This window comes from Caretta caretta, chromosome 9, assembly GCF_965140235.1.
Source record: "Caretta caretta isolate rCarCar2 chromosome 9, rCarCar1.hap1, whole genome shotgun sequence".
Lineage (NCBI taxonomy): Eukaryota > Metazoa > Chordata > Testudines > Cheloniidae > Caretta > Caretta caretta.
In genome coordinates, this window is record NC_134214.1 from 23,301,602 (window position 1) to 23,329,448 (window position 27,847).

The 27,847-nt window shown below is 39.1% G+C and overlaps 2 protein-coding genes across 2 annotated transcripts in view; one reads left to right on the top strand and one right to left on the bottom strand.

Annotated features, from left to right (window-relative positions):
• Window positions 1-1,673: 1,673 nt before the first annotated feature.
• Window positions 1,674-27,847, bottom strand: part of GFM1 (G elongation factor mitochondrial 1) — a 41,929-nt gene continuing 15,755 nt past the window's right edge. Inside the window, exons 9-18 of the mRNA XM_048864327.2 lie at window positions 27,473-27,610; window positions 26,512-26,613; window positions 24,812-24,868; window positions 24,068-24,205; window positions 22,588-22,670; window positions 11,038-11,200; window positions 9,646-9,790; window positions 6,587-6,747; window positions 5,014-5,067; window positions 1,674-2,115 (exon numbers count right to left, since the gene is read on the bottom strand). Of these exons, the coding sequence (XP_048720284.1) occupies window positions 1,984-2,115; window positions 5,014-5,067; window positions 6,587-6,747; window positions 9,646-9,790; window positions 11,038-11,200; window positions 22,588-22,670; window positions 24,068-24,205; window positions 24,812-24,868; window positions 26,512-26,613; window positions 27,473-27,610 (1,173 nt within the window). The 3' untranslated portion in view covers window positions 1,674-1,983. The remainder of the gene's footprint in view (window positions 2,116-5,013; window positions 5,068-6,586; window positions 6,748-9,645; window positions 9,791-11,037; window positions 11,201-22,587; window positions 22,671-24,067; window positions 24,206-24,811; window positions 24,869-26,511; window positions 26,614-27,472; window positions 27,611-27,847) is intronic.
• Window positions 12,081-22,758, top strand: LXN (latexin). The gene is made up of 6 exons (XM_048864339.2): window positions 12,081-12,495; window positions 15,476-15,538; window positions 16,263-16,440; window positions 16,944-17,080; window positions 21,048-21,110; window positions 22,210-22,758. The coding sequence occupies exons 1-6, from the start codon at window positions 12,367-12,369 to the stop codon at window positions 22,306-22,308; spliced, it is 669 nt and encodes a 222-aa protein (XP_048720296.2). The 5' UTR covers window positions 12,081-12,366; the 3' UTR covers window positions 22,309-22,758.

Below are 27,847 nucleotides of genomic sequence, written 5' to 3' on the forward strand. Positions count from 1 at the left end.
CTAAGGCCACTTGTATTGAGCAACCAGCTTTTGTCAGTCCCTTCAATAACCATATCACCCTGTATTCCTGTAGAGAGATTTTTGACCTAAATTCAGGAAACTCTTATGACCTTTACATTGATAAATCTGGGTCTATGTAAGCTATTTGTTTAAAAAAATTTAAAAAAAAGTGATCCTCTGATAAGAGGACAAAATGAGGGCCACAAATATATGGAAAATAAGTGACAATTACCCAGTTTTTACTTTCTCAAATATATCCTTATTACTTTTATGAGGGGGTTTATCTGTTTGTGGCAAAGGAAGATCCTGCTAGAACATTTATTTTACTGGATTACAAAGGAATAAGCAACGTGTGGGGCACTTTTAAAGGCCAAATCCAGTTGATCTTATTCACAAGAGTACTCCAGCTGAGAATAGCACATACATGAGCCGGGCAAGCAGGATTTGATTCTATGAGGTTTAGTGTGCATGGAGCTAAATGCATCTGTTTTGTGTCTATGTGCACCTGGCAAATCCTTGAAATTGTATTTGTTTACAATAGTTATTTAAAAATAACCATCTTCGCTATCTTTTTGTGAATGCTAATGCAAAGCATGTCACTACAGTTCCATTCTGTGTCTGGATAACCAGAACAAGGTGCCAGGAACGTTGTCCCAAAACGCTTTCTTGCTTTTGAGCTTCACACCCCATCCCCACCCCATGACCTGTTAACTTGAAATCTGCAGAGAATGTTGTAAGCATAGCAGGAGTTGCAGTAGATGAACAAATGTGCATGTGAAAATCAAACGTTTCAGAGTAGCAGCCGTGTTAGTCTGTATCCGCAAAAAGAAAAGGAGTACTTGTGGCACCTTAGAGACTAACAAATTTATTTGAGCATAAGCTTTCGCGAGCTATGATGAAATAAGCTGTAGCTCACGAAAGCTTATGCTTAAATAAATTTGTTAGTCTCTAAGGTGCCACAAGTTTTTGGATTTGTGCTGGAAATGGCCCACCTTGATTATCATGCACATTGTAGGGAGAGTGGTCACTTTTGATAAGCTATTACCAGCAGGAGAGTGAGTTTGTGTGTGTGGTTTTTGGAGGGGGGTGAGGGAGTGAGAGAACCTGGATTTGTGCTGGAAATGACCCACCTTGATTATCATACACATTGTGAAGAGAGTGGTCACTTTGGATGGGCTATTACCAGCAGGAGAGTGAGTTTGTGTGTGTGTGTGGGGGGGGGGGGGGCGGAGGGTGAGAAAACCTGGATTTGTGCTGGAAATGGCCCAACTTGATGATCACTTTAGATAAGCTATTACCAGCAGGACAATGGGGTGGGAGGGGGTATTGTTTCATGGTCTCTGTGTGTATATAATGTCTACTGCAGTTTCCACGGTATGCATCCGATGAAGTGAGCTGTAGCTCTCAAAAGCTCATGCTCAAATAAATTGGTTAGTCTCTAAGGTGCCACAAGTACTCCTTTTCTTATTGCTAATGAGTGACTTATAGAAGCAAAGGGATCTGTTTGGGAACATCCTTTAAGGACACATTTTCATTCTATTGGATAAGAATTCTTCCACCTGATGCCCATCAAGCTGTGTAAATTTAGTCTTCTGAATTGGGATCCTAGAAGATTCAAAATTGAGGCACAATAGTCACAGTATTGTATTTTCCCAAGTAACAAAATAAAATAATTACCATATCACCATTTTAATACAAGTGCTTTAAAACAAAAAATTCAAAGACAAATTATTATTATAATTAAACAGATTTTTTTTGCTAATGAATGGAATTTGTATGTGACCATTTCAGCCGTGATCGCCAGGTAACTTCTGAATGTATCATAAAGGAAGGAGCTTTTAATAAAGATTAGGTCCTGATACAGTCTGAATTCATCTATTCACCCTGGAGGTGTTGAGTCACTGAGGTTACAGAGCTTTGCAGGAGAAAGAGTTTGTCGGAAGATTGTGAAAAGCTGCTAATTAACACTCAGGAGGAGGCAAGTCAGCTCTTGGCCTTGCCCTTTTTCACGGGAAGTTGTCCTGTTGCTTCTAGGTATTTGTGAATTAGGTCTTCTTGAATACTAGGTAAACATGGCTGGTATCTACTGTATTCCATTGTATATTCACCCTTTCCCTGAAGGGGGGGAAAAAAATCAAAGTTAGGGACACTGTAAACACACACATACTTGACAGTTAGATTGCACAATGTTCTGCAAAGCAATATGCAATAATAACTGCCAGTAAAGCATGAAGAGCCACGCAATGAAGCGTTCTGTAATGTAAGTCCAGATTTATTTCACATACAGTATATTTTTCTTGGAAAGCAGCCGAGACAAATAGTTTTATAACAACCAACTGACCATCACTGGGTTATAATTTTGCTTCCTCTTTTTTTGGAAAAGACTGATGCTGGTGTTAATAATGACCCACTCAACACCTCACAGGTAGAAGTACCTGCATGTAACAGAATGTTGAGCTGCTATTTGTGAGTGATTTATGTACAGAAAATCTCACTTGGGAAGAGTACTCTAGTAATTAAGTCAACATACAGTCTTAAAAATTCATATTGTTAAAGATGGAGATCTTGCTTGCTGAAGTGCTGCTTTCAAAGATCTCCATTACCTGCACAGAAATTCAAAATGGGCAACACGTATTGGACTTGGAAAGTAGCTTCTATGCCCAAGCTTTTCCATTCTGACAGACACTAAGAAGAGTGTTAAATTCATGCCTTATATTATCACTTAAGATTAGGGAAAACATTTTTTTCCCAAAGCATGTGAAAATCATTAGCCTGCAATGACATAGCAAGTATTTAGGAGGTATCCAAATTTAGATTTTCATTTTCAGTGTATCAATATTTATTATTTGTCTTTTGTAGAAGACATAACTAAAAGCCCACCCATCTATAAACACATTTTAAATATGGAGGTGTCCTCCTGTTTAACGTATCTTCCTGTCTCCCACCAAACATGCATTTATACAGCAACACCTGCTGGGGGCAATGACTCCAGCTACGTAGACAATGTAGGTTTCTGCACAAAATACTAGTGCTCTGGGGTTCAAAAGTGGCAGTATTATTCTCCTCAATTCTCACTTGCCCTGCCTTGACAACTGTCTCCCCGCCCTTTCCCCATATTCCCCCTTCTTGATACCCTGCATCCTGGGCATAGAGTGGAATTGGGAGCAATACTCTATTAGCTCTATTTAAAAAAAACACCATTTTTTTGGACCAAGCTTAAGCACTTCCAGAATAAGGATGGACTTATACACATGCATAAATCCCATGGACTTCAATGGAATAGGGATGCTTTCTTGAACCAGGGCCATCAGAACTTAATTGGGAGAAAAAAATGGCAGAATTCTCCAAATTTCAGTCCTGCCAATACTGTTCCATTAACTGTTTGTTCCAAGTACTCTCCAATCCTTTCTAAAAGAAAAAAGTACCCTAGAAAGATTAGGCTTCTCATTCAGAATGTATGAAATATGTTGCTTTGATTCCTTCAGTACTCTATGGTACCCCTACCTGACTCTCTTCCTCAAAGGAGACAATACCTGTACATTTACTGTATATTCTAATCAGCTGAAAACTATGGGCCAGAGTCTCGGGTGGTATAAATTACATAGCTCCACTGACTTCAAAATAACTGTTGTTGTTGTTACATCAGCTGAAGATCTGGCCCTTTATTTCAACCATCCAACAATACCAACATTTTTTGCTTAGAAGAGAAAAATTTCCATCCCCTAGAACTCCAAGAATCTGCAGTTTGAATATCAGCCAATTTGTAAACATTTAAAGATTCTAAAATCATTAATTATTATTGTTAAAAGAACGTAATGCTACAGGAAGTTTACATGCAATGAAACTCTGGCAAGAACATAGCAGCCTTGGATGATAACTATTTTAAGTACAAATGCATTATACAAGGATCTAGTCTTTCACCTCCTTTCTAAACTTCTCAACAGACATTGCTTCTAAGAGTTACTGGTACTATTAATTACTGGCATACAATTGCCAGCAGGTTGTATTGTTTTCTGTGGAAACTACCATCGACCCAGACAGACCAATGGGCACAGGCCTTTCTAAATTTGGTTACTCTGGGGAGGTCTCCCCTTTTAGAAGACCTGGCTTCAGTTGAATCTGGAGCCCTTCTCCAGAATGGTGTCAAGTTAGATATTGCCATGATATGCCACAGTGTACATGATGTGTAACTCTTTTTGGACCTTCACAGTGAACTGGACACCCTAGGGGACTGGCTGTTTGTATGGCTAAGCCATTCCCCTTCTAGCCCGATGCGAGGCAGTGCAATTTGCTTCCATCTCTGTACCTTTTTCCATGAATGAAACTCCCCCCATTCTATTCTTCTATGCCTCTACCGGTCTTAATTCAAACTACTTAAGAGTCATAAATATCAGGGTTGGAAGGGACCTCAGGAGGTCATCTAGTCCAACCCCTTCCTCAAAGCAGGACCAATCCCCTATTTCTGCCCCAGATCCCTAAATGGCTCCCTCAGGGATTGAACTCACAACCCTGGGTTTAGCAGGCCAATGCTCAAACCACTGGGCTATCCCTCCCCCACCCCAAAAGTCCTTCTTCTTTGTTGCCCTAATAGTAATTGAAAAACCCAACCATACTATCAAAATGTGCATGTGCTCAACTGTAGATCACTTTGCCATAACCCACATCTTCCTTTTCTCCATCCCCTCTCTACCAATTATTATTCTCACTCACAATTGTTGTGTCTAATATTAAATTAATAATTTATCGCAGGCATCTTTGGCCCATTTTTGTCCTAAAGTGTCTAACATCTGTACAGCTTCTGACTGCTGTAGAAATTAATAAAATTGAGTACTCTTGAATAAACTACATTAGCGATACACATGTTTATATTATGACTCTACTCCCTATTTGGATTCTCTTTTCTACTGTTGCTGTCACCATTGTGACCCACTGATAAACACAACTTCAGATGCTTATTTCTGCAAATCCAATATTCTTCAATAAAAAGTATGCAGAGTTTATTTGCTGACTTACCTCTGTGAAGGATCTCAGTTCTGTGGCGTATCCAAACATATTATTCAGTGGCACCTGAAATCCAATTGAAATTGTATTATACATGTTATTCTTGTGCAAGCAAGAAATTTTTCAATGTAATTTTGAATTAAAGGCTCCATTCTCCTAATCTTTACTATGACATCAAAAAAGCCAGTTGGTAACACTTTAAAAATTATGCTTTGCGTTTAGTATTGATTTTCTTATATGGTTTTATAAATGGTGTTTATTTCAAAGCATTTATTTTCATTATGCTCAGCAGGAAAACAAGGACTTTCTCAGTTTAAGGACATCTCAGCTAGCTTAATGGCACAACCTCAGTACGCTGTAGTACCACACAAGAGGTCCCAGTTGGAAATATCTCTGGGCTGCAGGTTTTAACCACAGTTTCTGTAATAGCACTGAGAAGGTTCGTCCTTGGCTGTAGTTGTATTTAAACCATGTTCAGCAGTGATTTGGCTGCACATGTTACTGACACTCACTGTCAGCAATGGATTATTTTTCCTTAGGTAGACAAAGCTATAGATGGAGATAAAGTACTGCCACGGTGGTTAAAAAATGTTTTTTGGGGGGTAAGGGATGAAAATGAATGACCAGGCAGCCAGAGATAAGGAGTTGTGCTGAGGTATTTTAACCTCCTACAACTGTTCAGAAATAAATTTAACCTGAACTAGCAAGACAATTAAATGTAAAAAAGAGACACTAATCAGCTTGAAAAAAATCTCATTTGTCTGTAAATCTGCAATTGTTACTTGTAACAACACTACAGGTTACTATAACTGGAAGAAGTTAGAGGAAGAAATATTTCTTCTACTTTTTAGGTAGTTTACTCTGTGCTTCTTCCAGGACTTTGTTTATAATTTGGTTTCATTGCTTCCACTGTATAGTTAGTTGGTCAGACCCTTCTCCTGGCTGAAAAGACCTTTGTAAACAACAGAGGAGAGGAAAAATCCTTTTAAAAACAAACAAAATAATAAAAAAAGACGTCTGGACATATTATTTAAAGTGTGCTCTACTAGAAAACTTAATTATTAGTTTTAAAAAGTAGAGCGTGTCCCTTTCAGTGAAGAGCTTTTCATCTATACCTCTCAATGCACAAAGCAGGAGAAGTATCAATTTCCTTGTTTTTAAGATGGGACTGCTGGGCATAGAGAGTTACCCAAGATCATATAGTGGCAGGGCAGGTAACAGAACTCAGGTCTCCCAAGTCCCAGTCTAATGCTTTAGCCACTGCATGAAACTGCTTTGCTAAAATAGCGGAGACTTACAATAGGTTTAATAGTACTGTTCTACATGTTGCTATACAATGACATTTAACTTCTTCCACCAGGTCACACTTATCCCTCGGATATGGTTTACTTATCAGACTAATGTGGGCAAATTTGGAGCTCAGAAAAAGCAGCCATAGACTTAATAATAATGCAGGAGAGGAAACGAGAAATTGCTTCTGTTCATAACATAATTGCCTAAATATTAAAATAAAGTTTCTTGTAAATCAGCTTTAGGTCTGTCATTGAAAGGGGAAACAGGTTTAGGCACATTGAACAGCACATACATCAGCATACAGAGTGAAATAGCCATCTACTCCATCTTGTCCTGTGATCACTCCATGACGACGATTAACTCCAGCAATCACAGCTCCTTGGAATTCATTTGGTGCTACAATTTCCACAGACATAATGGGCTCAAGTATACACAGAGTTGCATTTTCCATAGCTGGATAAAAAGGAAGATGAAGTAGAATAGTCACATCCTTATGTTTCCCTCATCCATACATATTACACAGTCTTCAAAAATGATCTAACTCAGGCATGCAAAATTATATTCAACCACTAGCCCACCGGACCTGATCCAAAGCCCATTGAAATCAATGCAAGTTTTTCAAAGTGCTTTGGATAAGGCCAAAAGTGACAGGCAATTTCCCATTATAATCATCATGACAGTAAAGGGTGAGAAAACAGATATTGCACCTGGGCTTGAAGATTTCCATGGCAGTTTTGAAAGGTAACACTTAGCTATAAGTTATACTTGTGCATGGACCATCATAGGAACTAGTGGAGAATCCTGGCTGTGATGACTTGATATTCATAATATTCTGGCGCACAGCAATGTCAAGGGCTTTCATGATTAATGTTAAGTGTATTTCTTACATTACTGGAGAAGAATGTCTTGAATTCCAACCTCCCTCAGTGAGGACTTGCACTCTTTATATCATAGATTTTAAGGCCAGAAGGGGTCATTATGATAATCTTGTCCAGTGGTGCCCAAACTTTTCCTCTCACGCCCTCCCCTTATCAGTAATGGAATGTGTCCGCGCCCCGCCCCCTGCCCCCCAGGCCAGGAGCAGAGTCATAGCTGGGGACTGGGAGTGGAGCCAGAGCCGGAGCCAGGGGATGATGCTGCAGCTAGGGCCAGGAGCTGAGCCACAACCTGGAGCTGCAGCCAGGGCCAGGGGCCAAGCCGCAGCCACAGGCCAGGAGTGGGGCTGTGGCAGAGGGCCAGCAGCGGAACTGGGGGGATCACAACTGCAGCTGGGGCTGGAGAGGGGCTGGGGGCAGAGCAGGGCCGTGTAGTACTCCCTCCCCACCCCCTGTGGGGGCTGGCTCAGGCCCCCCCAATCCCTCCAGACATTCCTCCGTGCCTCCTTTGGGGGCTTGGGGACCACTGGTCTAGTCTGTATAATACTGGCCTCAGAACCTGCTACATAATACAGGCAACAGAACTGCACCCAGTTATTACTCCATCATGTCTATAACTTCAGTTTGAACTACAGCATATCTTTTAGTCTTGAAATACTTGATTTAGATGCTTGAGTTACTGTGCCATCAGATATTTCCTACTTCTAAAATAATCATTATATGGATAAGGGAATCTATTCTTTATGGAAAATGCCCTTTGACTCATGCTCTCTTTCAAATAATAGCTATGTGTACACCTAAACCAGCTTGACATGACTTGTTACTTGAGAATTAATAATAAAATACTGAAAATATATTAGTTCAAGAAGATGCAAGCAGAACGTCAAAACCTCTGAGGGCATAATGTAACTTCATATGATTCAGTGCACGTTACAGACCCATAATGTGAATTTTTTGGCAACTGTTGCTAATAGGAGAGTGTCTTGAAAACACAGGGTTGTCCTACAGTCTCTACACAATATGACAAACTTTTATTATAGAGGCAGATGATTAGAAAATGCTGGTGCAGATTCAATGGTAAGGTTTACCCCATATGAATAATTAATTTGGGGTATTTTGCTGAATTGGCATTAGGAGTGGGGAAAGAGGAACCATTTCCTCAAGATGCCTTCTCTTCTAAATAACCTGACTTTACTTTAGGCTCAGCCAAATACCATCTCAGATACTCTTAAGAAAAAACTTACTTCTCTGTTTCCTTGGGGAATTAACAACTCCCTACAGAGGTCTGACACATAGATCATACTTTCTAAGTTTTACTTAGAAGGGGCTTCTATTTGCTGTTTCGGCTTGATAGATTCAGAAAACATCTGGCAGCATCATTTAGAACTTCTTCAACAAGCATTTGAAATTATTAGTTTTAGGGATGGGGAGGAGGCATGATCACAATTTGTAGCATAAAAAGCAGAGACATAAACCCATCTTAAAAGAGATCAGTGTAGAGATGTTGTATTTGACTTTGAAATTAAATCTAATCAATTACAATTGCTTGGGAGTGAGTGATCAGGGCAGGTTCCTATGACAAGTGTTTTATTATTTCTGCAGAGTTTAAATGCTATGACAACTTTACATCCCTTCTAACCCAAGTGCTATTTAGAATCAACAGCTTCTTAGTACTCTTGGAAGACTAGCTTCTAGAAGAAACCCTTTTCTGATTTCTCAAAAGTTGCCAATCCCCTACCCTAGCTGGTATGTCATGTGTGTTCACTAATTTGTGACATTTTATACAAGGGAAGATTAAGTTTACCATTACAATATCGGAGTATATGTTCTTTCAAATACAACTGTACAATCTAATTTTGTTCGTGATGAATATAAGCCCAGATGGAGCCATTCAGGGAGTATGAATTAAGATGTAAATGAACAAACATTGGGCCAGATTTTGATTTCAGTTTCACTAGCACAAACAAGATCAGAATCTGGCCCATTGTCTAGGTAGGAGCTTATGAGTTTTCTGTTCTTCAATTCTGTGAATCATTCTGATAAAGTCTATTATCAGCTTATGATAGCACTTCTAAAGCATCAATTTTTATACCATTAAAGGAACCAATGTTCCACTGTAGCAGCTACCTACTCTGCATGACATTCCAGGAGAGACTGTCCAAACATAATTACTCTTACAGGTGTCTATGATTATGGAAGGGGTGGTTCCCACAAAGATCTATGAAAAAAGGGTCCATTGTCTCTTTCCTACAGCTTCAGGAGTGAGGTCACATTCCTCAGAATAACTGTTTGGAATTTCTACAAATCTTACACATCCATTATTCAACACAGGTTACATTTGGCTGACTGCCTCTGAATGGGAAAGGTGTATGAGTAGGGAAGCAAGCAAGGAGCATAAAAATGAAATCAATAGCTTAATTTGGTTTGAACAAAGATTCAATTATGAACACGTAAAACAGCACATCTTCAAAGATACCTTGTTTGAGGGCCCCTTCTCCTGCTCGGATGAAAGAGAATTCATTAGAATCCACCATGTGATGTGCACCATCTTCTAGGACAAACCGGACTCCAGAAATCTTGTGACCTATCAGAGGACCCTTTTCACATGCATCATGGAATCCCTGTGGAGAAGTGTCTCAAAGTTAGCAATTTTCACCCCAAAATATAGCTTTAAAAAAGGATAATGTTAATGGTAGTGTGTAAGGAACAGTAAACTGCCTCCAGAGACTAAGCATCAAGTCTTTTGCTAAGAGAAAGAAAGCTTCACAGCAAGCATAATCCTAAACTAATTCTAGTCCTATTACTTGACAAGAAGAAAAAACAAGACCCAAAAACATAATACAGTAAAGGAAAGAATGTTTCTCCCTCAGAAGAGTTTGAAAGCTCTTTACTGGCATTTTCTTACACTTTGGTTTGCTGTCACGTTGGAAGACGGAACAGGTGAGGAATTCAGGGCAAGTTTAATTTTTTTAAAATAATCTATTTACGTTTTTATAAGATTGCCCACGATTGTGGTATTTGAAGTATCATCCTGAATAGAAAGAGAATGGCTTGACGAGGCACACTATCAGTAAAGATGTCACCTTCATTTTTGATAGCATCCTTTTTTTTTCTTTCTTGGCAGTGGTTGGCCAAAATCCTTCTTTTGTTGTGCAACTGAAGTTAGGGGTGCAAAACACAAGTGTCCAAGAATGATCTCTTTGCATAATCAACAAGAGATTCAGAAATACAGCAACATAAAATGGTACAGCAGTGCTATGATGGAGACATTGCCATTAACATGCTAATATTAAAAGTTATATGTACTAAACTATACAGCCACATAAAAACAGACATACACAGTGGAGAAATTTGGGAAATTATTCAGGAAATTTAACTTAGCTGGAGTTTCCTGCACAAAAAGATCTCAGATATATCACACACACTACATTTTTTCAGAATTTGCTGCTGGCTAGACATAGCCAAAAGCAGGTACATTCAGGAAAGGGGTTGTTCAGAAACCAGTCTCAATGGAAGTAGGATTGTTTTATTAAAACATTTGAAAAAAACTTGTTCTTTTTTGTTTGTTTCTTGTCTTACATTGAATATCACATGCCAAAGATGAGGAAACTGATCTGTTTACATTGTCTTTAGTAATATAAGTAACAAGACCTTCTCAATTACATAGAAAACTGGAAATCTTAGGAATTGGGCAAAACACAGCAAAATCACTTTTAGGCTTTGATCCTGCCTGAACTTGAATCAACAGTAAAACTCTCATTCCCTCCAATGGGGCAAGATTGGTCTCCTCAGGGATGACAACAGGAGGAAGGTAAGAATTGTGCAATTGTTATGTCATAAATACAAAATATTAGAAAATATTCGTCACCTTTTCAACAGCAGGTATAAACTGCTTTGGGATGTTTGTTCCAATAGTTCTGTCTTCAAACTCCAACTGCGTGTAGTTCTCTGGATCCAGAGGCTGTAGACACCCTATTACTTTACCATACTGGCCTGCCCCACCAGACTGTCTCTTGTGAGTATAGTCAAACCTAAAAAGACAAAGCACTGTGTTATCTATCATAGAAGCTATGCTCTAGTCAGAATTCCAAAGGAATATGTCTCTTTACTGATATTTTGCCTTATCCTATTTAGTTATGCATAATCAAAATGGCTACACATTTCTATTAATCATTGAAACAATAGCCAAAAATATTCAAGGACCCACATGAGAGTAAAAACAGACAGGATACTACTTTATAGGTCACTGCAGTCCAAATGCTCCAAAATAGTCTATATTAAAAAACAAAACATAGCTGACAGACACCCATAAGGGATATTAGCACGAAAATCAGAACCCTTTTGCGGCCCCAAATTCATTTTCTTTCGCTGTCTAATCTCCACTTGAAGTCATAATCCTCAACTGTGACATTAGTTTTTTTGGATGCAAAAACTGGGTTGTCAATAAATGTCTGAGATGTTCAGATAGGTAAAGAAAACCTTGACAGGATTAACTTGTTAGACAGTTGTCATGCAAATGACACTTAGAGAATGACGAAAAATATATAGACATTTCTGTGACACAGAAATTCGAATTTTTCATAAAGCACTAGCTGTTTAAGCCTGGATGATCCAGGCAGTCCCTCATGCTAACAAGGATGCACTGGTGGGGCTTCTAGTGGCAGAATAAGCTCCAAAAGTGAATTTGCGTAATAAAATGTATTAACAAGAAAGACTGTAACAGCAGAGACTGGATTTATGAAACAGGCACTCAAGGGGAAGCTGACACAGGGCTGATCACAGACGTGCCTAGTCCCACTACTAGAAGCCCACGCTGTCAGGGTTCATTTTAGGGGCAGTATTTGCGAAGAAGGATTGTGATGTATAGTGTCTTACACACACACACACACACACCTTCCAGCCTCCCGCATCAGCCTGTCCCAGCTGCTGCGGCTCCTCACTCCTGCTCCGCAAAAGCGAAAGTAGAACACAGCTGCTCCCGTTCCCCCGAAACAAGGCGACTGACCGCTGACCCGCAGTGCCCAGTGCTGCCCACGCAGCAGCCGGGCCCCTCAGCGCGGAGGCTGCAGCGGCTGCTTCCTGCTTTCGCGGGAGCTGCAGCTGAAGGGATCGTACACCCGCAACCTCTGCGCCTTCCGCGACCCTTGCTCCGGCCTCACCCTTCCCGCTTGTGCTAGCGAGTCAAGCGCCCTGCTCCATGGAGATCCCCCCGACCCACTACCCGGCGACCAGAGCGGCCGCCGCAGCTGTGAACTACATCAACTACCAGCACGGCAGCCCCAGTAAGATTTTTATGGTGCAGAAGGTGACCAAAGCCAGCAGGGAGGTGAGTGTGTGAGGAGGGGGAAAGCACTGCGACGAGGGGCTGGCTAGAAACTCCCTGGCACATGAACTAGACCGAATTAGTCCGGGTCTGGAAAGCTGGATACAGCCCAGCGCATTTAGGGCATGTAGGGCGGAGGTAGCCTAGTTTCCGTGCCGCCTGTGGTGTAAGGAATTGCTCCAGAGCCACTCCCCACTCCTCTGCTCAGTGCTGATTTAGTGCCGATACAGAGCCTGGGCAGGGAGAGTCCTGTTTCCCACCCCGGAGGAGTCTCGTAGCAGCGTCACGCTCCTACCAGAGATGTTCCTTTGCAGAAGTGCTGTAACTGAGCATTTACCAGCCGGCGGCAACTGTGCTACCAAATAGCCATATTATAGTCTCCTTTAGTCTTTCTTGTCTGTCAGGACATTAAAATATATCTTTAAATCACATAGACTTAATCTTCTAATGTTAAAATATTGATCCCACATAAGACCAAGTTTTAACCCAGGAGGATTTAGGCTAAGTTATGGTTCTCTGCTATGGCTAAAAAAAAAAAAAAAAAAAGTGTCTACACAGGTAAAACTACTGTTACCCTGGCTCCTGCTTTTATCCTGAGTATTGCTGGAAATGGCCTAACTTGATTATCATACACATTGTGAGGAGAGTGATCACTTTAGATAAGCTATTACCAGCAGGAGAGTGGGGTGGGAGGAGGTATTGTTTCATGGTCTCTGTGTATATAATGTCTTCTGCAGTTTCCACAGTATGCATCCGATGAAGTGAGCTGTAGCTCACGAAAGCTTATGCTCAAATAAATTGGTTAGTCTCTAAGGTGCCACAAATACTCCTTTTCTTTTTGCTGTATTTGGTGGTTTGCCTAAAGCCTCAGTTCCTGGAGTCACACAGTTCTCAGCTTTCATTAAAAAAAAAATAACATAGCCCTCATGGTTGCAAAGAAAAGCCTGGAAACATAAGCCATTACTACCACCACAAGACAAATAAAAAGAATGCCAAATTTATAATTTAAGATCTCATGGATTTCAGTGAGGCTTGGCTCAGGATTTTTCAATGCTTGGCATTGTCAGTACTGAAAATAAGCCAAGCTATTGTCCTGTTTGGGTCACAACAATGAAGAGGGCCTAAGAATTTAGGAGACTTGGTTTCAAGTTCTCCACTGAGATCAGCTCCCCTATCCATTCTACCTGTCACCATAAAGCACTGACAAATGATTAAGTCATTGTTCAAGAGTTTCTTCCTGCCATACAGAAATTCTGTAGCTCTCCTCAATCCAGAAAGGATCATTGTTGATACCTGTAGTTATTCCAGGTCTGGCTCCACAAGTAACAGAACCGTAGATTCTTTCCAGATTGAATTGCATTAACCCTTAATTTGCCTTACTCTCTCTCATTTTCAATTCAACTCTGCTCTTTAGGAGACTACTATGCATGGATGAAAGTCACCTTTGAGACTGTGCCTTTAGTAACTTGAGTTACAGATTAATTTACATATCAATAACCAAAACTGCTGCTTTATGCTGCACAAACATCTATTTGATAAGTAGGCTGAATTGTCTACTGGATTGAGCACATCAGGAAGCCAGGAGCTCCCAAATTCCAATCCTGACTCTTGATAACGATGTTGCCTTGGACAAGTGACTTGACGAACACTGAAACAATTCTCCACAAGAGTGTAGTGAGGATTAGTCACTGTTTGTGCATTTTGAAAAATGGACCACAATATAAATGCTAAGTATTAATAAACCTGTTTGTCACAGCTTTGAGCTTTTTCTTCATTGTTCTTACAGATAATAGTTGGGACAGATCTGCTCAAATGTCCCACACACCAGTTGCTCAAAGATGTCTTAAGTGGCCTTGCTCCCACTACTGGCACAGTCTGAAGAATAAGAATTAGCTTGTGCCCATTTTCTTTTTTGTAGTTCTGAAGTATGGAGATAAAGCTATTTTTACATCTGCACTGCCCTCTCCCCAGACAACGTCCTTTTATATCAGATCAAAGCAGCAGAGAAAGCATAAATAACCTGGTGGTGATAACTTCTTGCAAAGATTGTTCTCCAGTTAAACACTTCCTGTACTATACCATTTATTGTGCTGAGATACCTGGTTACAACGTGATTAAAACAGGGTTTAGTCTTGCAGTGTAGGTAAGAATGAACTACGTTCCAACCTGTGCAGGAGCCTTGCTAGTGCCCAAGGAGGTAGCACAGTTCAGGAACATTGTTTTATTCCACCTATAATGCTAGTATGAAACATGTTTAACACAGTTGAGGAGAGGGAAAGGACTGCTGTGTAGTAACTATGCCCCCAACACTTCTGCTACTGTACTGATGGGATTTTAGGCTCTCTCTGTATTGGCCAAGGAATCAGTTACCATCTTTCCACCAAGAACCTCATTTAAGCATGCTTCGCTGGAAAGATAGTGTCATGGTTACGATCAGAACAGCTGGGACTCTCTCAGCACAGAGCTGTCCTTGATTGAGACTGTACCATGTTCCAGAACACAAACAGCTTAGACTTGAGGATAAGTCTATGATATTCTGTAGTGTTTTCATTTTACAGCTCAAATACTTTAAGACTATATACAGTTCTTAATTCCTGGAGGGTGAAAGTCACCCAATGCACGTGGTCCTCACAAGGCAATTATTTGTAATACTGTAGTGCTTAAGAGCAGTGAGAATGGGTTTTATGTGACAGATAGGACCTCTGAACTGGATGTATTTAATCCAATAGGACTTTAACTAAGCTGGACCATGGATAACTAACCAGATGTGATATCAGGAACGATGGTGCTGTGTATTAAATTACTAAGCTTTAAGTCTGGTCACATGTACACAAAAGATAAGAGTTAAATATGTACTGTACAGAGTGTACTGTGCATTGTCATACTTCACAGGAATAACCTGAACAATCTCCATCAGATACAGAAATAAGGAGGATTAAAGACAGAACAGTTTAACTTTTTAAAAAATATTTCCTCACTTTAGGACATTCCCGATGTTGGGCACAAATACCATCTTAAATTTTCAATAGAAGATCTCCTCCTCAAGGTGAGTTCTGCTTTATATACTTGAATTGTGGATTCTTTAGGGCAAGAATCATCTTTTAATTTATACATGTAGACAGCACGTAGATTAATGGAGCGCTGCTCTCTGTTGGGGCTTCTAGACAGTACCAGTAAATAATCATTTGAAAGTGATCTGGTTGTAAAATTGGAGCACAATACACAAATTTCAGAGCTCCCTTCATTGCTAATGAGGCCACAGGACTGGATTTAACCAAAATACGAAACAGCCAGTTTTTGCACCATGAAAGCCCTGAAAAGTCACTTTTTGCTGTACAATACCATGGTATGGCAATTGGTTGAGAAAGGCAATTAGCATATTAAAAACAAGGATGCCTTAGTGTCAGCCACTGTGAGTTAGATAACATCTTCAAATTGCAGACCTCATTTGAATAGATTTCTCTAGCTAAATAACAAGCAAAATACTGTGTCAAATTGATATAAAAGGGAAAGCACCATCACTAAACATATAGCTTTGACATGTTCTATATAAACTACACAGAAAGTTTGTGAATATATTTTAAGGGTAATTATGATTTTGACCCTGCTTTAATCTTAATGTCTGCACAGCCTCACACACATCAGACTTGCAGAAAAAATAGCTAATACATAAAACAATAAAATAGATGCATTGTGGAGTTTTCTACATATTAACTGTCTATTTTACTTTATTAAAATGGATTAAATCCATATAACTATTTCTGTAACAGGACAACGCCATTAACTGCACTGCTGAAATTCTTTATCTTCTGGGCAACCAACATACTGCACCACAAGTGCATTTTACAGTGGAAGGAGAACTTGGGAAGATCACAAATGAAGCAGATAACAAATTTTACAACAGAATCAAGAGCCTTCAAGAACCGTTGGTTGCACAAAATATTCCAGGTATGAAGATGGGGGGGGAAGGATTTTGGCAGAAACGTTCACTTCCTTCATTCAAACTCTAGTGTCAAGCATAGCAGCAGCAAGCATTCATTTGTTTTGAATGTGCTGAGATTGACTCTTTTTTTTTTTAAATTCCTCTTTCCCTGAATACTTATTAGGCCAGTTGCTTTGCTTTAAAAACGTATGGCTCATTACTGTTGTTAACCATTACAGTAGCTGCTGGAGGCCCCAACTGAGACCAGGCCATCATTGTGCAAAGCTCTGTACTTAAACACTGGAATAGATAATCCCTGTTCTGAACAGTTTACCATCTAAATAGAAAAGGGTAGAAGGAGAAACAGACCTTGCTCAAGGTCACACAGCAGATGTGCAGTAGAGCAAAGAATAGAACCCAGGTCTCCTGCCTCCTAGTCCAGTATCCTATCCACTAGGGTGAGATTGAATGAGTTTCAAATTGTCAGATTTTCACACATTTAATACAGATTATTTGCTTTGGTTCTCAGACAATTATGGCAACATGTCACCAGAAATGGAGCCCATTAGCCATCTAGCCCGGGTGGCCTGTGGTTATATAATATGGCAGAACTCAACTGAAAACACATTGTACAATTTGGTTCATATCAGAGATGTCAGGCAGGTGGTAAGTAATGCACCTATCAATGCACTGGGATGATGATGATAATTAGGAATAAATTCAGAGAAGCTGCTATGTAAGGATACTCCATTGTTAAAACTATAGATTGCTGGAGGATAAGTAGAAACATATACATTCAGATTTAAGGTCTACAGTGGAACAGATTCTGTGAATCTGACAGATTTGGACAATATCAAGATTTTAAATGGGTTCTTTGCTCACCATTCACAAAATTGTGTAGACAATTTCCTACCCTGATTAGGGTATAAGATAGCAGTCTTATATGTACATACTGACTGACCTATTCCTTATTTTCTCTATCCTTTGCACCTCAAAGTTGATATGCATTTACATATCAATACCTAAAAAAAATTCAGGACACTGAACATAACAGGACAGCTTGCTCTCTCTAGGTATGCCACAATCATCATGGTATTAGTACCAAGGTGTTTCTGGAATTTAATATTCAGTGTCCCAATTTTTGAATTCATGCATATGCATGTGATTGCATGTTTTTTCGACCCTGTTACTGGAGCTCTCATACAATGGATGCAATTAGATATCACTATCAAAGAGTGCATCAATAAAGAAGCAAACCTGCCCACTCCTAATCCCCCCAAATAGCTAGTATGTCAAAGGACATGCTCCAGGCAGAAAATTGAACTGCTTTATGGCACAGGCCAACCTACACCTATGATCCATACCCCTCATATGAAAAGCATACCTCTAGGATTGAGTCAAAGCAAAAGTAATTAAAAAGATTTCTATTTTAAACCATTCCTATGAATTTCTTGGTCTGTTGCACTTTTAACCAGTAAATATTTTTTCTGCTCTAGCAAAACAATGCACCTGCTCAATGACTGGAATATTCTCCTAGATCTTCTCTTCATTAATTTAATTTTGCTCCATTTCTCATACAGTTTCTTGGTACTTACAGTATTGCAAGTTTATTAGTTATAAGTCTTTTGACATTTTATCTCTGGTCTAGTCACTTCATTTGATTGGGGTTTCTATTACTTTTCTTTCCTTCCCTTCATTTATATTCTCTGTAGGTCCAATTTACAGTTGTCTTACATCTGCACAATATCAAAATACTCTCCTTTATCTTTCAGTCTACACTACAGTATCACAGTCAGTCACAGTAATAGTGTTTGACATCTCTATACTATCTGAGTTTGGACAAATAGCAATGGGCTTCATCTCAATTCCAATAAGATCAAAATCCATCTATGTTTGTACTAGTTTGTAACACTCCAGTCTTCAACCATTGTTAATTTACCTAAAAGGATATTCAAAGAAGGGATCAAGTCTCAGTTTAATTCTTAATTTAATATCACCAAATATTATTTTTAACCTTGCTCTTGCTATATTTGCTTTTATTAATTTCTGTACGTTTCATTTCACTAAAGCATGTGTCTTCAAAGAATACTCAAGCAGCCCATACCTTGAAAGAGTTATATAGTTGGGAAATGCTTTCTGAATTCTTCTCTTTTAAAACTATATAATTGAAAGAGGGCCATTATTAATATGATTCATATTATAATTACTTCTGCTGCAGAAGCAGCCATCCAGCTCGTTAAAGCAGTACATTATTAGCTAGTTAATGTTCACAGGATTATATGGTATAGTGATCACTGATTAAGTTTGACAAGAAAATAAAATGCAGGAAAAGCAAGGTGATGGTCCCTAAGGGAAGGGCCAAAACATGTAGATTTTATTTCATGTTTTATCCTTATTACTCTGATTGCCCATTGAAAGTCTCTCCTTACTGAATTGATCTTGATGTGCCATAAGCCATTTAGAAGTACATGACCTGTGGCTGCCAAAACAAATTATAGCTTTTCAAGTTAGTCAAAAGTAATCCATCTGCCACAGCCAAAAGACCCTGTGGATTTCTTACCAGAAAGAGACTTCACTCAATTTGTCTGAGTATACGTTTCCTTAGGAAAACCATAGATGGTGTTTAGGCAAGTGGAAATCTGTCGACTCCCTGCTTCTATTGTCTGCTTGCTGAGAAGAAATATGGATTCTTTTTTGCAATTACTGCGAGACAACTTAAAATTCAAACACATTAATCCTGGACACTGAAATGCAGAATAGGACCTGACATTCAGAATAACTACAACTGGCATATCATTTAGGATCACGCTGTTGTACAATGGTCCCTTAGTTGTTTAGACTACATTTTCAAAGCCCAGCCTTGGATATTCAATATGTCCAATTAACTCAGCTGAGGTTGTATGTGCGAAAGGAATGCAGTCACAAACTCACTTTGGGAATGAAAAACTGTCACAGAATGGGGATAAAGACTAATCACCTGAGCATCATCACTTCAGTGATGTTTGTATCATTCTGGGAACAGAATTTGTTAATTAGTTTTTCTCCCTCTGATGGCTGACTTGGAGCAGGAGTGGATTATGTGTGGATTTTAACAACTGTCTGCAACAGATAAATTTTAGAACAGGGAAAAGCAGACACTATATAACACTTAAATTAGATTAAATTTCAGATCTGTGCTGTGTTCCCTTCATACAGAGATAAGAAATTATTGGCAAATTATCAGGTTTCACTTTATCCTTAGACCTTAGTCTGTTTTTGTGTATTCTGCTGTCCACACCCATCTCTTATAACATGTTACCATGGTGAGACTTCCTGCAGTGCCTGGCATGTCTTACCCTATTAACATAATTTCATTTACAAGTTATTTTCCTTGTTAGCACACCTTACAGACTTGAGATCTTGAAATCAGTGGGATTTGTGCTCCTAACGCATTTAGGCGCTTTTGAAAAGTCCCACTCTATTCACCACTATTAGGTGTAAAAACGCATCTGTACAGAAGGAGTAATAAAGAGACCGGGGCCCTACTGTCTCTTCTTGCAAGCAGAAGAGATCCTTATTGAGTGTGTGGAATGCCAACACCGAAGTATCATTTCCCTCTTCCTTGGAAACCTGCAGAAATGCATGTGCTGTAGGGTCTTAGAGGCTGATGACAGGCCACAGGAGCAGCAGTGAGGGAGTTCCCTTTCGCACAGATCCCTGGAGTTGGGAGGCTACACCCCCATGCTTCCTCTAACCTCTTCAACTAAGGGAACAATTTTTTCATATCTCTGCATGGTGAAGTTCAAACACCTATACCCAACATTTATGCAAGAGGATACAATTTCTCTGAATTCCAACACCTTTCAGATTAGATCTGGCCTTGAAATATTCATATATTATGGACATAGTGATTAACGGCCCCAGTTGACTGGACCATGGCACATGCAAACATTTGCTACGCTTGAAACAAGATGTATGGTAAAAATGTTTAGTATCAACAGAAACAGAACTTCTATGGGATTCCATCCAGCATAGTGTTCTCCCATCCAAGATTACATTATGAACAGCAATATCTGTGGCTGGAGGACTAATCCAACTGATTGCAGCTGCTAGTTTCCCAAATCAGGTATTTTTATAGCAAGATTTGCTTTCCCTAAAATATGTACTAGCTTCTGCTGCTTACCATTTCCATGTCACTTTGGATTTTCTTAAATGACTAATTGCTCAATTTTGCTTCTTCTTCCAAACCCTAAATTATTCACAGTCAAAAAAATCTAAACACAACCAAAGGAAAGAGTCTCTATAGCAACATAAGTAAATGGAAAATGAGTCAACACTAAAAAAGTTAAGTTGTTTTGGAAAATAAACCCAATATTTCCCCTGAAAGAGAACATTAGTCATGCCTGACTTTATAAACAGAGCTGTTTGAGCAATCAGTGTGGAGTTAAACTTTGTGTTCTGCCTTTCAGATGTTATTCTGTTGTTAAATGAAGTACAGCATAGAGCAAAACTATGTTTCATCTGTTTTATTCATTACTCTTTTGTAATATTTTGGGCATTTTATTGCTGCCAAGTACAACTAAATGACTGTTTTATTAATGAAAAGGTAACTTAAAATCTCAGTCCTTATTGTCTTGTCTTTACGTGGTTCTAGAAAAGAAACGATGATTACTTGGAATTTGACTACACCGTCCTACTTCATGATTTTGTGTCACAGGTAAAAGTTTTATCATCAAGCAAAAGGGAAAATAACATTACTACCTATGAATTGTCTTTCTAGAACCCTCCACATTAGACAGACTGACAGTGACGTGTTCCCCCTTTGCCCTGGTGGTTGGACCAGTAGATTGGCTGCATGACAGGGCTAGACCACTCTTTCCACTCTGTATTCTCCAGAGTACTCTGCCTCGATTTGTATGCAGGTAGCAGACCAAGGGTCTCCGCTTATGTCAGGGCTTCAGGGATCTTAAATTCTTTGGTTATAATTCTAATTGACTACAAAAACTAAAGAGAAAAGGGTGAAATTCCTGGGCCTTTCCTGTGAGGTGGAGGAGGTTCTTTGAGCAGCTGCTCTCAGATCTCTCCATCAAGGGCAAATTATTGCTAGGGTGGACCCCTTCCCCTTTCTGGCCATGTCTGAAGGAGCCAAAAACATCCTAATCTGCTTTAACGCCCTCACAAGGACCAAAATGCTCATGTGTTGGAGCAATTTGGGCACAGAACAAGATGACCAGAGACATGAGGGAGAGGCTAGGAGGAATGAAAGCAGTGTACCCAACCAGCATAAGGGCAAGGTCCACAAAGAGCTTTTGGATCCGGCCATGGAGCTACCCTCCACACTGGGCATGGCACTGGCAGCAGCACCTTAGGTTCCCAAAATGGCACCATCTTACACCTGGCACCATCTTACTACACAGTACTCTGTCCCAGGTAAATCTTTTTTTACAAAGAAAATAATTTGCATTTGATTTAGGGAAAAAGTTTTAGACTCAAAGCTTTAGATACTGCAATTCAGTATTAAATCATACACAGATAACAAGAGATTCCCCTCTCATTACAAATATTACTGTTCAGACACCCACTGCATCTCCATTAATATTTGCATCGCGTGTACATACCATACTTCAGTCATCTGTGGGGAGGGAAGGTCCTGAAAAGAATTAGCCAACTAACTGCAGTACAAAGCACAGTTTTTGTTTCTTTTGCAGTCCTGCACTTGTTTTTGTTTCTTAAACAGCAATTGGTATTCTAGTTCAGTATTGTTCTAAGAAAATTTCAAGTCTTCTCCAGTATGTTATGTATTTTTTTATTCACAGGAAATTATTCCTTGGCAAATGCAAGTTCTTTGGCATCCACAGCATGGAGTTAAAGTAATAAAGAACAGCTGTCAGCCAAAACATGCAGAGCAGGACTAGAAGCATATCTAGATGGCAATAATAGATGCTCAGAAGCTATGGTGACGGAGAAGTCATATAAGCAGGCAGCTGTATAGATAGACTAAGAGAAGAACAATAGCCTCACTCACTCAGTGAAACCCTCTATTCCTACCATGTGTATTTACTTCATGCCCAACTAAATCAAAATAAGTGTTATGTATTTCTTCTCTGTAGTGTAAATGTTGTGATGAAGGTATAATAAAATGTCTCAGTGCTTGGCTAATTTGGTGTATTATGCTGGATAGAGAAAATACTTACGGTACAGGTGCTGTTATGCTCTCTCTAAAGGCAACTTTAGGCTTTCCCATGGTACAAAGACAAGCATATTCTTTTTCCATTCGCTGCAGAGAAAGCAGAAAAAATTCAGGACTGTTCCTGTCAGTGACAATGTCTTTGATCACAGTCATTAAAGTAGTCTGAAAAAACAAACTGCGTGTCACTGTCATTCTGATATAATCCTGGTTTAGGAACAGTAATTTCTGAACTAGAAGTGTTCCACAATACAGGTAACAGCAACATTCTTATTCAGATTTAAGCTGTACAAGATTTTCTATGTTCTTTAAAATGCCAGCTCCATTTATTGTTATATAAAATTGTTAAAGGGACACTATCATCTTGAAATACCATACTTTTTTTTCAAGTCAAAACTAGTTTTAAGGGAATAACCCCATACAGACTCCAGATCTTCCTGCCAATTAGTTTTACAACCCATTTTCCTTTGATAACTCTTAGAGCTTTTTCTTCTTTCTGTTGCTAAACAGGGGAAACTGACTATGGTGACATTCACTGTAAACAAAAGGCTGTCAAATGTACAAAATGAGGAAATAGGGAAGAAAGTGCTCTTCTGAAATTTTAATTATAGGAATCTTAGGTGGTGTTTGTACTAACAGGTAAAAAAATTCAGACCAAAGTCTGATTTTTAAGATGATAGAAAGCCTTCAACTAAAACTATTAACGCCAATAAAAGATTACTAAGAAATGTACAAATATCTATATCTAGATATTTATTAAATGCTGAGCTTAAGCAGCCAATAATTATTTACATTAATATTTTAGTGCTTTTCATTCTGGAGATCCAAAAATCCTTTATGAACTGTGGCCCCCACCCTCCACTGGATCTAAACAAGTGGAATCGTGCACTTTTGCAGAGCACTGGTAGTACAGCTGGTCAGGAATTTTTCAATGAAATGTTTTTTCATTGGAAAATGCCGATTTATCAAAATGGATGTTTTCCCAGGAAAAGGTCAGTTTTGACGATACTTTCATCAAGGTTTCTCAAATCCAGGATGGGTGTGATTGGAACTGTCACCCAGAATGTGAAAAAGACCTTGGTTCAAATCCCTGCTCTGCCTAATTCATGCCATGAATTTAGACTTATGCCCAAGTCATCCCAGGTGACTGCCCCAACTACTAGGCTACTGGCTGCTGACTTTTTTTTTGGCAACACATGTCAAAAGATGTGTTTCATCCCAATGTGCAGTGGGAAATCTTTGAAATCTCAAAACAGCTTTCCACCCAAACTCTTCCTGTTAGCACCACAGAAGCATAGTGATTCACAACTGCAGAATCAGGGCCTATATTTTGTGATTACTTAGCCCACCTACAAGAAAGATTGCTGCAGATGTTTTTAAAAGTGCACAGCAACACTACACAATATTCTAGGGCAGAACATAAAGAGCAATACTTTCCCCAGCCAAGACTCAACTGCATGCGTCTCAGATTCAGTTTTTATAATCACCTGAGCATAGATTTCCAAGTGCAGCTCTCCCATTCCAGAAACGATGGTCTCTTTGCTCTCATTGTCAAAGTGGACTCTAAAGGTAGGATCTTCTCTTGTAAACCGGTTCAGGCCTTTTGAAAATTTATCTAGGTCATTCTAAAAAAAAAAAATTACACACATGCAAAATAAATTAACCACTTTATTCAACATTCTATAAACAGCAAATGATAGAAAGATCTGAAAAGTTCATCTTAACTAGCTAGCACTGTTTCCTCCCAATAAGAGGTCTATGGATTTGCCATCCCAAACAGATCCATAAACTTACAATCAGGTTCATTCTCCAAACTCTTGCAAGTGTGCCTGCATGTGCCATACCACAAAGCAGGAACACCTCTAGAGTAGGAAAAGAGGTCATGACTGGGGCAGCGTTAGCTAACCCCAATCTTTTTCTTCGTGAACGTGCAGGTTATCACCTTTTACCTTGATTTAGCGGATAGCCTTTTCTTAATGTAGATAAATCCCTACAGTTAATCAGGGCCAGCTAACATTTAATTCATATGTTAAACAATTTGAGTTGCAAATAAATGTTGATAAATGCATCAGATAACATGTTTTAAGACACCACTCATTTTCACAGCATAGACAAATCCAGAGTGTTTCCCTCAATAAACTGCAAAATGACAAAAGTAGAATGATAGGGGAGGGGAACTCAGACAGAAAGTTTTATATTATTGGCTATAAATTTGATTGACAGGCTCTTACCTTGTTGGAAGGCTTCATGGCTACTGAAATGACAGGTTCAGGGACATGAATCGATTCCTGTAGTAGTTAAAAAGGAACAGTTACCAAATAAACAAGTTTCAGTACAGCTGGCAATGCAATCATAGCAGAAAACTGTAGTTTTGGTCTCAGGGACTATGCGTTCCGAACAAAAGTGACTATTTTTATAACATGGTTTTGTTCAGATTTACATCTAACATGGTAAAAGTAGGGATGCAAAATACTAAATGGTTAACTGGTAAGCATTAGTCTTCCTGGTTAACCAACCCTAACCGTTAACCTCCAGCCCCGTCCCAGCAGCGCTGGCCGGAGCAGCCCCAGCTACAGCAGCCCTAGCCCCTCTCCCTTTAATCAGTTAAGCGGTTAAACAATATAATTTTAATCATTTAAACGTTTAACTTTTTAAACAGGTATTCATATCCCTAGGTAAAAGTTAAATTAAAATAATGTTATGTTCTTACAATTACAAAGCTAGGAAAATTCAGATTTAAGGCTGTCACTCTGTCCTTGACCCACTCTCTATTGTGTGTAGTTTGGGCTCAAGCTTTACGGCATTGGGAATGAAGGGTGTGCATGGAAGCGATCTAAATCTATACTAGAATACTACCCTGATCACCACCAACCCTCCTAAGGAAGGAAAGAAGAGTACTAAGGTGGAAGGAAAGGGATAAGAACTTGCCCATTTGCCAAGCTCAAACCTTATGCAATAACTGCTGAAGGACAGTGGGATGAGGTAAGCATGACACTTTCATATATATAATGTATTCAAATATTTTTTGCAAGTATGAGTGAGTGAAATTTGTACAGGTTTATGTTTCGGGTGATGGGGAGGATTTTTTTTTAATTGAATTATAAAACTGGAAAAACATTGCCACAAGCGGATATGTATTAGAACCAAGAATCCTTCTGACCTAACATCATTTCAAACACAGTAAAGAAAACTGACTAGTTACAATTCTTGTATGTATATCAAAAAGATTTTAAAATCTGAAGCTAATGATTTAATGGTTGATTGCTCATCAGTGATAGTGCCTCAACGACCAATGCGGTTGTGGGAGTGATGATGATCATAAATGATTTTATATATTGTACATGACAAACCACCAACATATCTGCATTAGTTTCAAAGCTCTCTCTTTAAAGCACTTTGCCTTATCAGATATTTTCAAAGCACTATAACTCCTTCCCCATTTTCTTACTAAATTCCGTTAGTTCCTCTCAAGACCATGACAAAACTGTACTCTAATATATATAGTAATTATAAGAAAAATATTTCCAATACTGTTGCTTGAATGTGAAATTACCTTTTTTCTGGACTGTGGGTCTCCTAGTTAGTTAAATGGTTTGGCTTCCATGTTTTTAACTCCAAATTTTATATGTGCATTGACACACACACACAACATTTTACCTATTATACCTAACTGTTACTCCTGAGAGCTGACATTTGGTATTATGTGTGTATAATATCTTGTATACATGCCTACATATATACACACCACAATTTACGTTTGTATCATTTTTAAGGAATCTAAACTGGCATCAGAAATGTTTCTAAAAGTTATTTTCAGTTAGATATCCTTTGTCTGAATAAACAGAGCATTTAAATTAAGAAAAAGTGGCTTAAAAACCCAATAAAGTCCCAAGGTGTGATGGATCAGGTCCATGAAAAGAGTTATACTTACCATGGAAATGTCAGTACTGGTTTTATCAGTGAATGTATCCCCACTAGCGCAATCAATTCCAAACAATGCACATATGTCTCCTGCATAAACTTCATCTACATCCTAAGAGGAGAAAATCAGGTTAGCTATGTACATGGTATTGAAAAGAAATGGCAAAGAATATCTGATATATATACACACACAGCTACATCTGGTTTCAAGTGGAAAGAACTACGATAAAAAGGACTGGGTTGGAAATTGCAAAAGGGGCTTAAGAGTCTAACTATTTTAACATTCCAGCTTTGACAAAAATGTGCTGTAAACAGCTGGATACAAACTTGACACGAAGATCTTCAGTGCAAATTCATAAAGGGGTCTCAGTTTCAATACTAGCTAGCCCAAGAGAAAGGGTGCTAAGCATGTCGCTTGCTAACTTTCATGCAATCTTGACTTGCCCATAGTATCACAGTTGCGAGAACTCTAGAAGCAAACCTACTTGCTTTCCACAGCTGCATGTTTTCTGGATGGGGTAGTTTTTGTAGCATTTTGGGAGGTAATTTTTAGTTTGAGAATTGTATTAAAAACCTCACAACAGCGCCATTTCATTGGGAGAGAGAGGAAATAGCCTTTAAAAAACAGACATGAGTAAGGAAGCTGAAAAGGAGAAAGTGACATCTAGCCTACTTCAGCCAGAAGGCGAAGAGCCAAGTTGTAAGGCATCAGGGGTGGAGAACAGACATATGTGGAGAATCGTCCAACTCAATGGGGAAAAAAAATACAATGGAGTAGATTTTAAATTTCCAGTTCTACCTTTAGAACTCTACTAAAGGAAATAGGGTAACATGGGCCAAGCGAGAGCAGAATTTTGCCCTGTGTTGCTTTATTTTGAGATGCTGAACAAGCACCTCAACTTTTCAAAAAAGCTTGAAGGACAGATAACAGCATCCAAACATTTTCCTCTAGTTCTAGTTCCTACACTTACCTCCATCAAGTCTGCATGCATGCGAACCAGTCTCTGCACTCGCACCTTTTTCCCTGTCCTGGTGTTGTAAATGTATTCACTTTTCCTCAACATCCCCTGATAAACTCGAATGTACGTTAGCTGCCCAAAACGGCCAGCCTGCAAATGGCATTAAAAAATGGAGATAAAGGTTAGAACCACCATGAGAGTCAACAGCACTGCTACTCTACATGCACTCTACTCTGGCTGTTGCTAAAGGACCATTAATTTGGGTTTATTAGTTTGAAATTATACATCAAAAAGAATTTCATCTAAATTTCTAAAACAGTCAAACCTTCTCTCAACTCTGGGGTAGAATTTGGCATCTCCTGAGGAGTTTCCTACCTCCCCAACTCA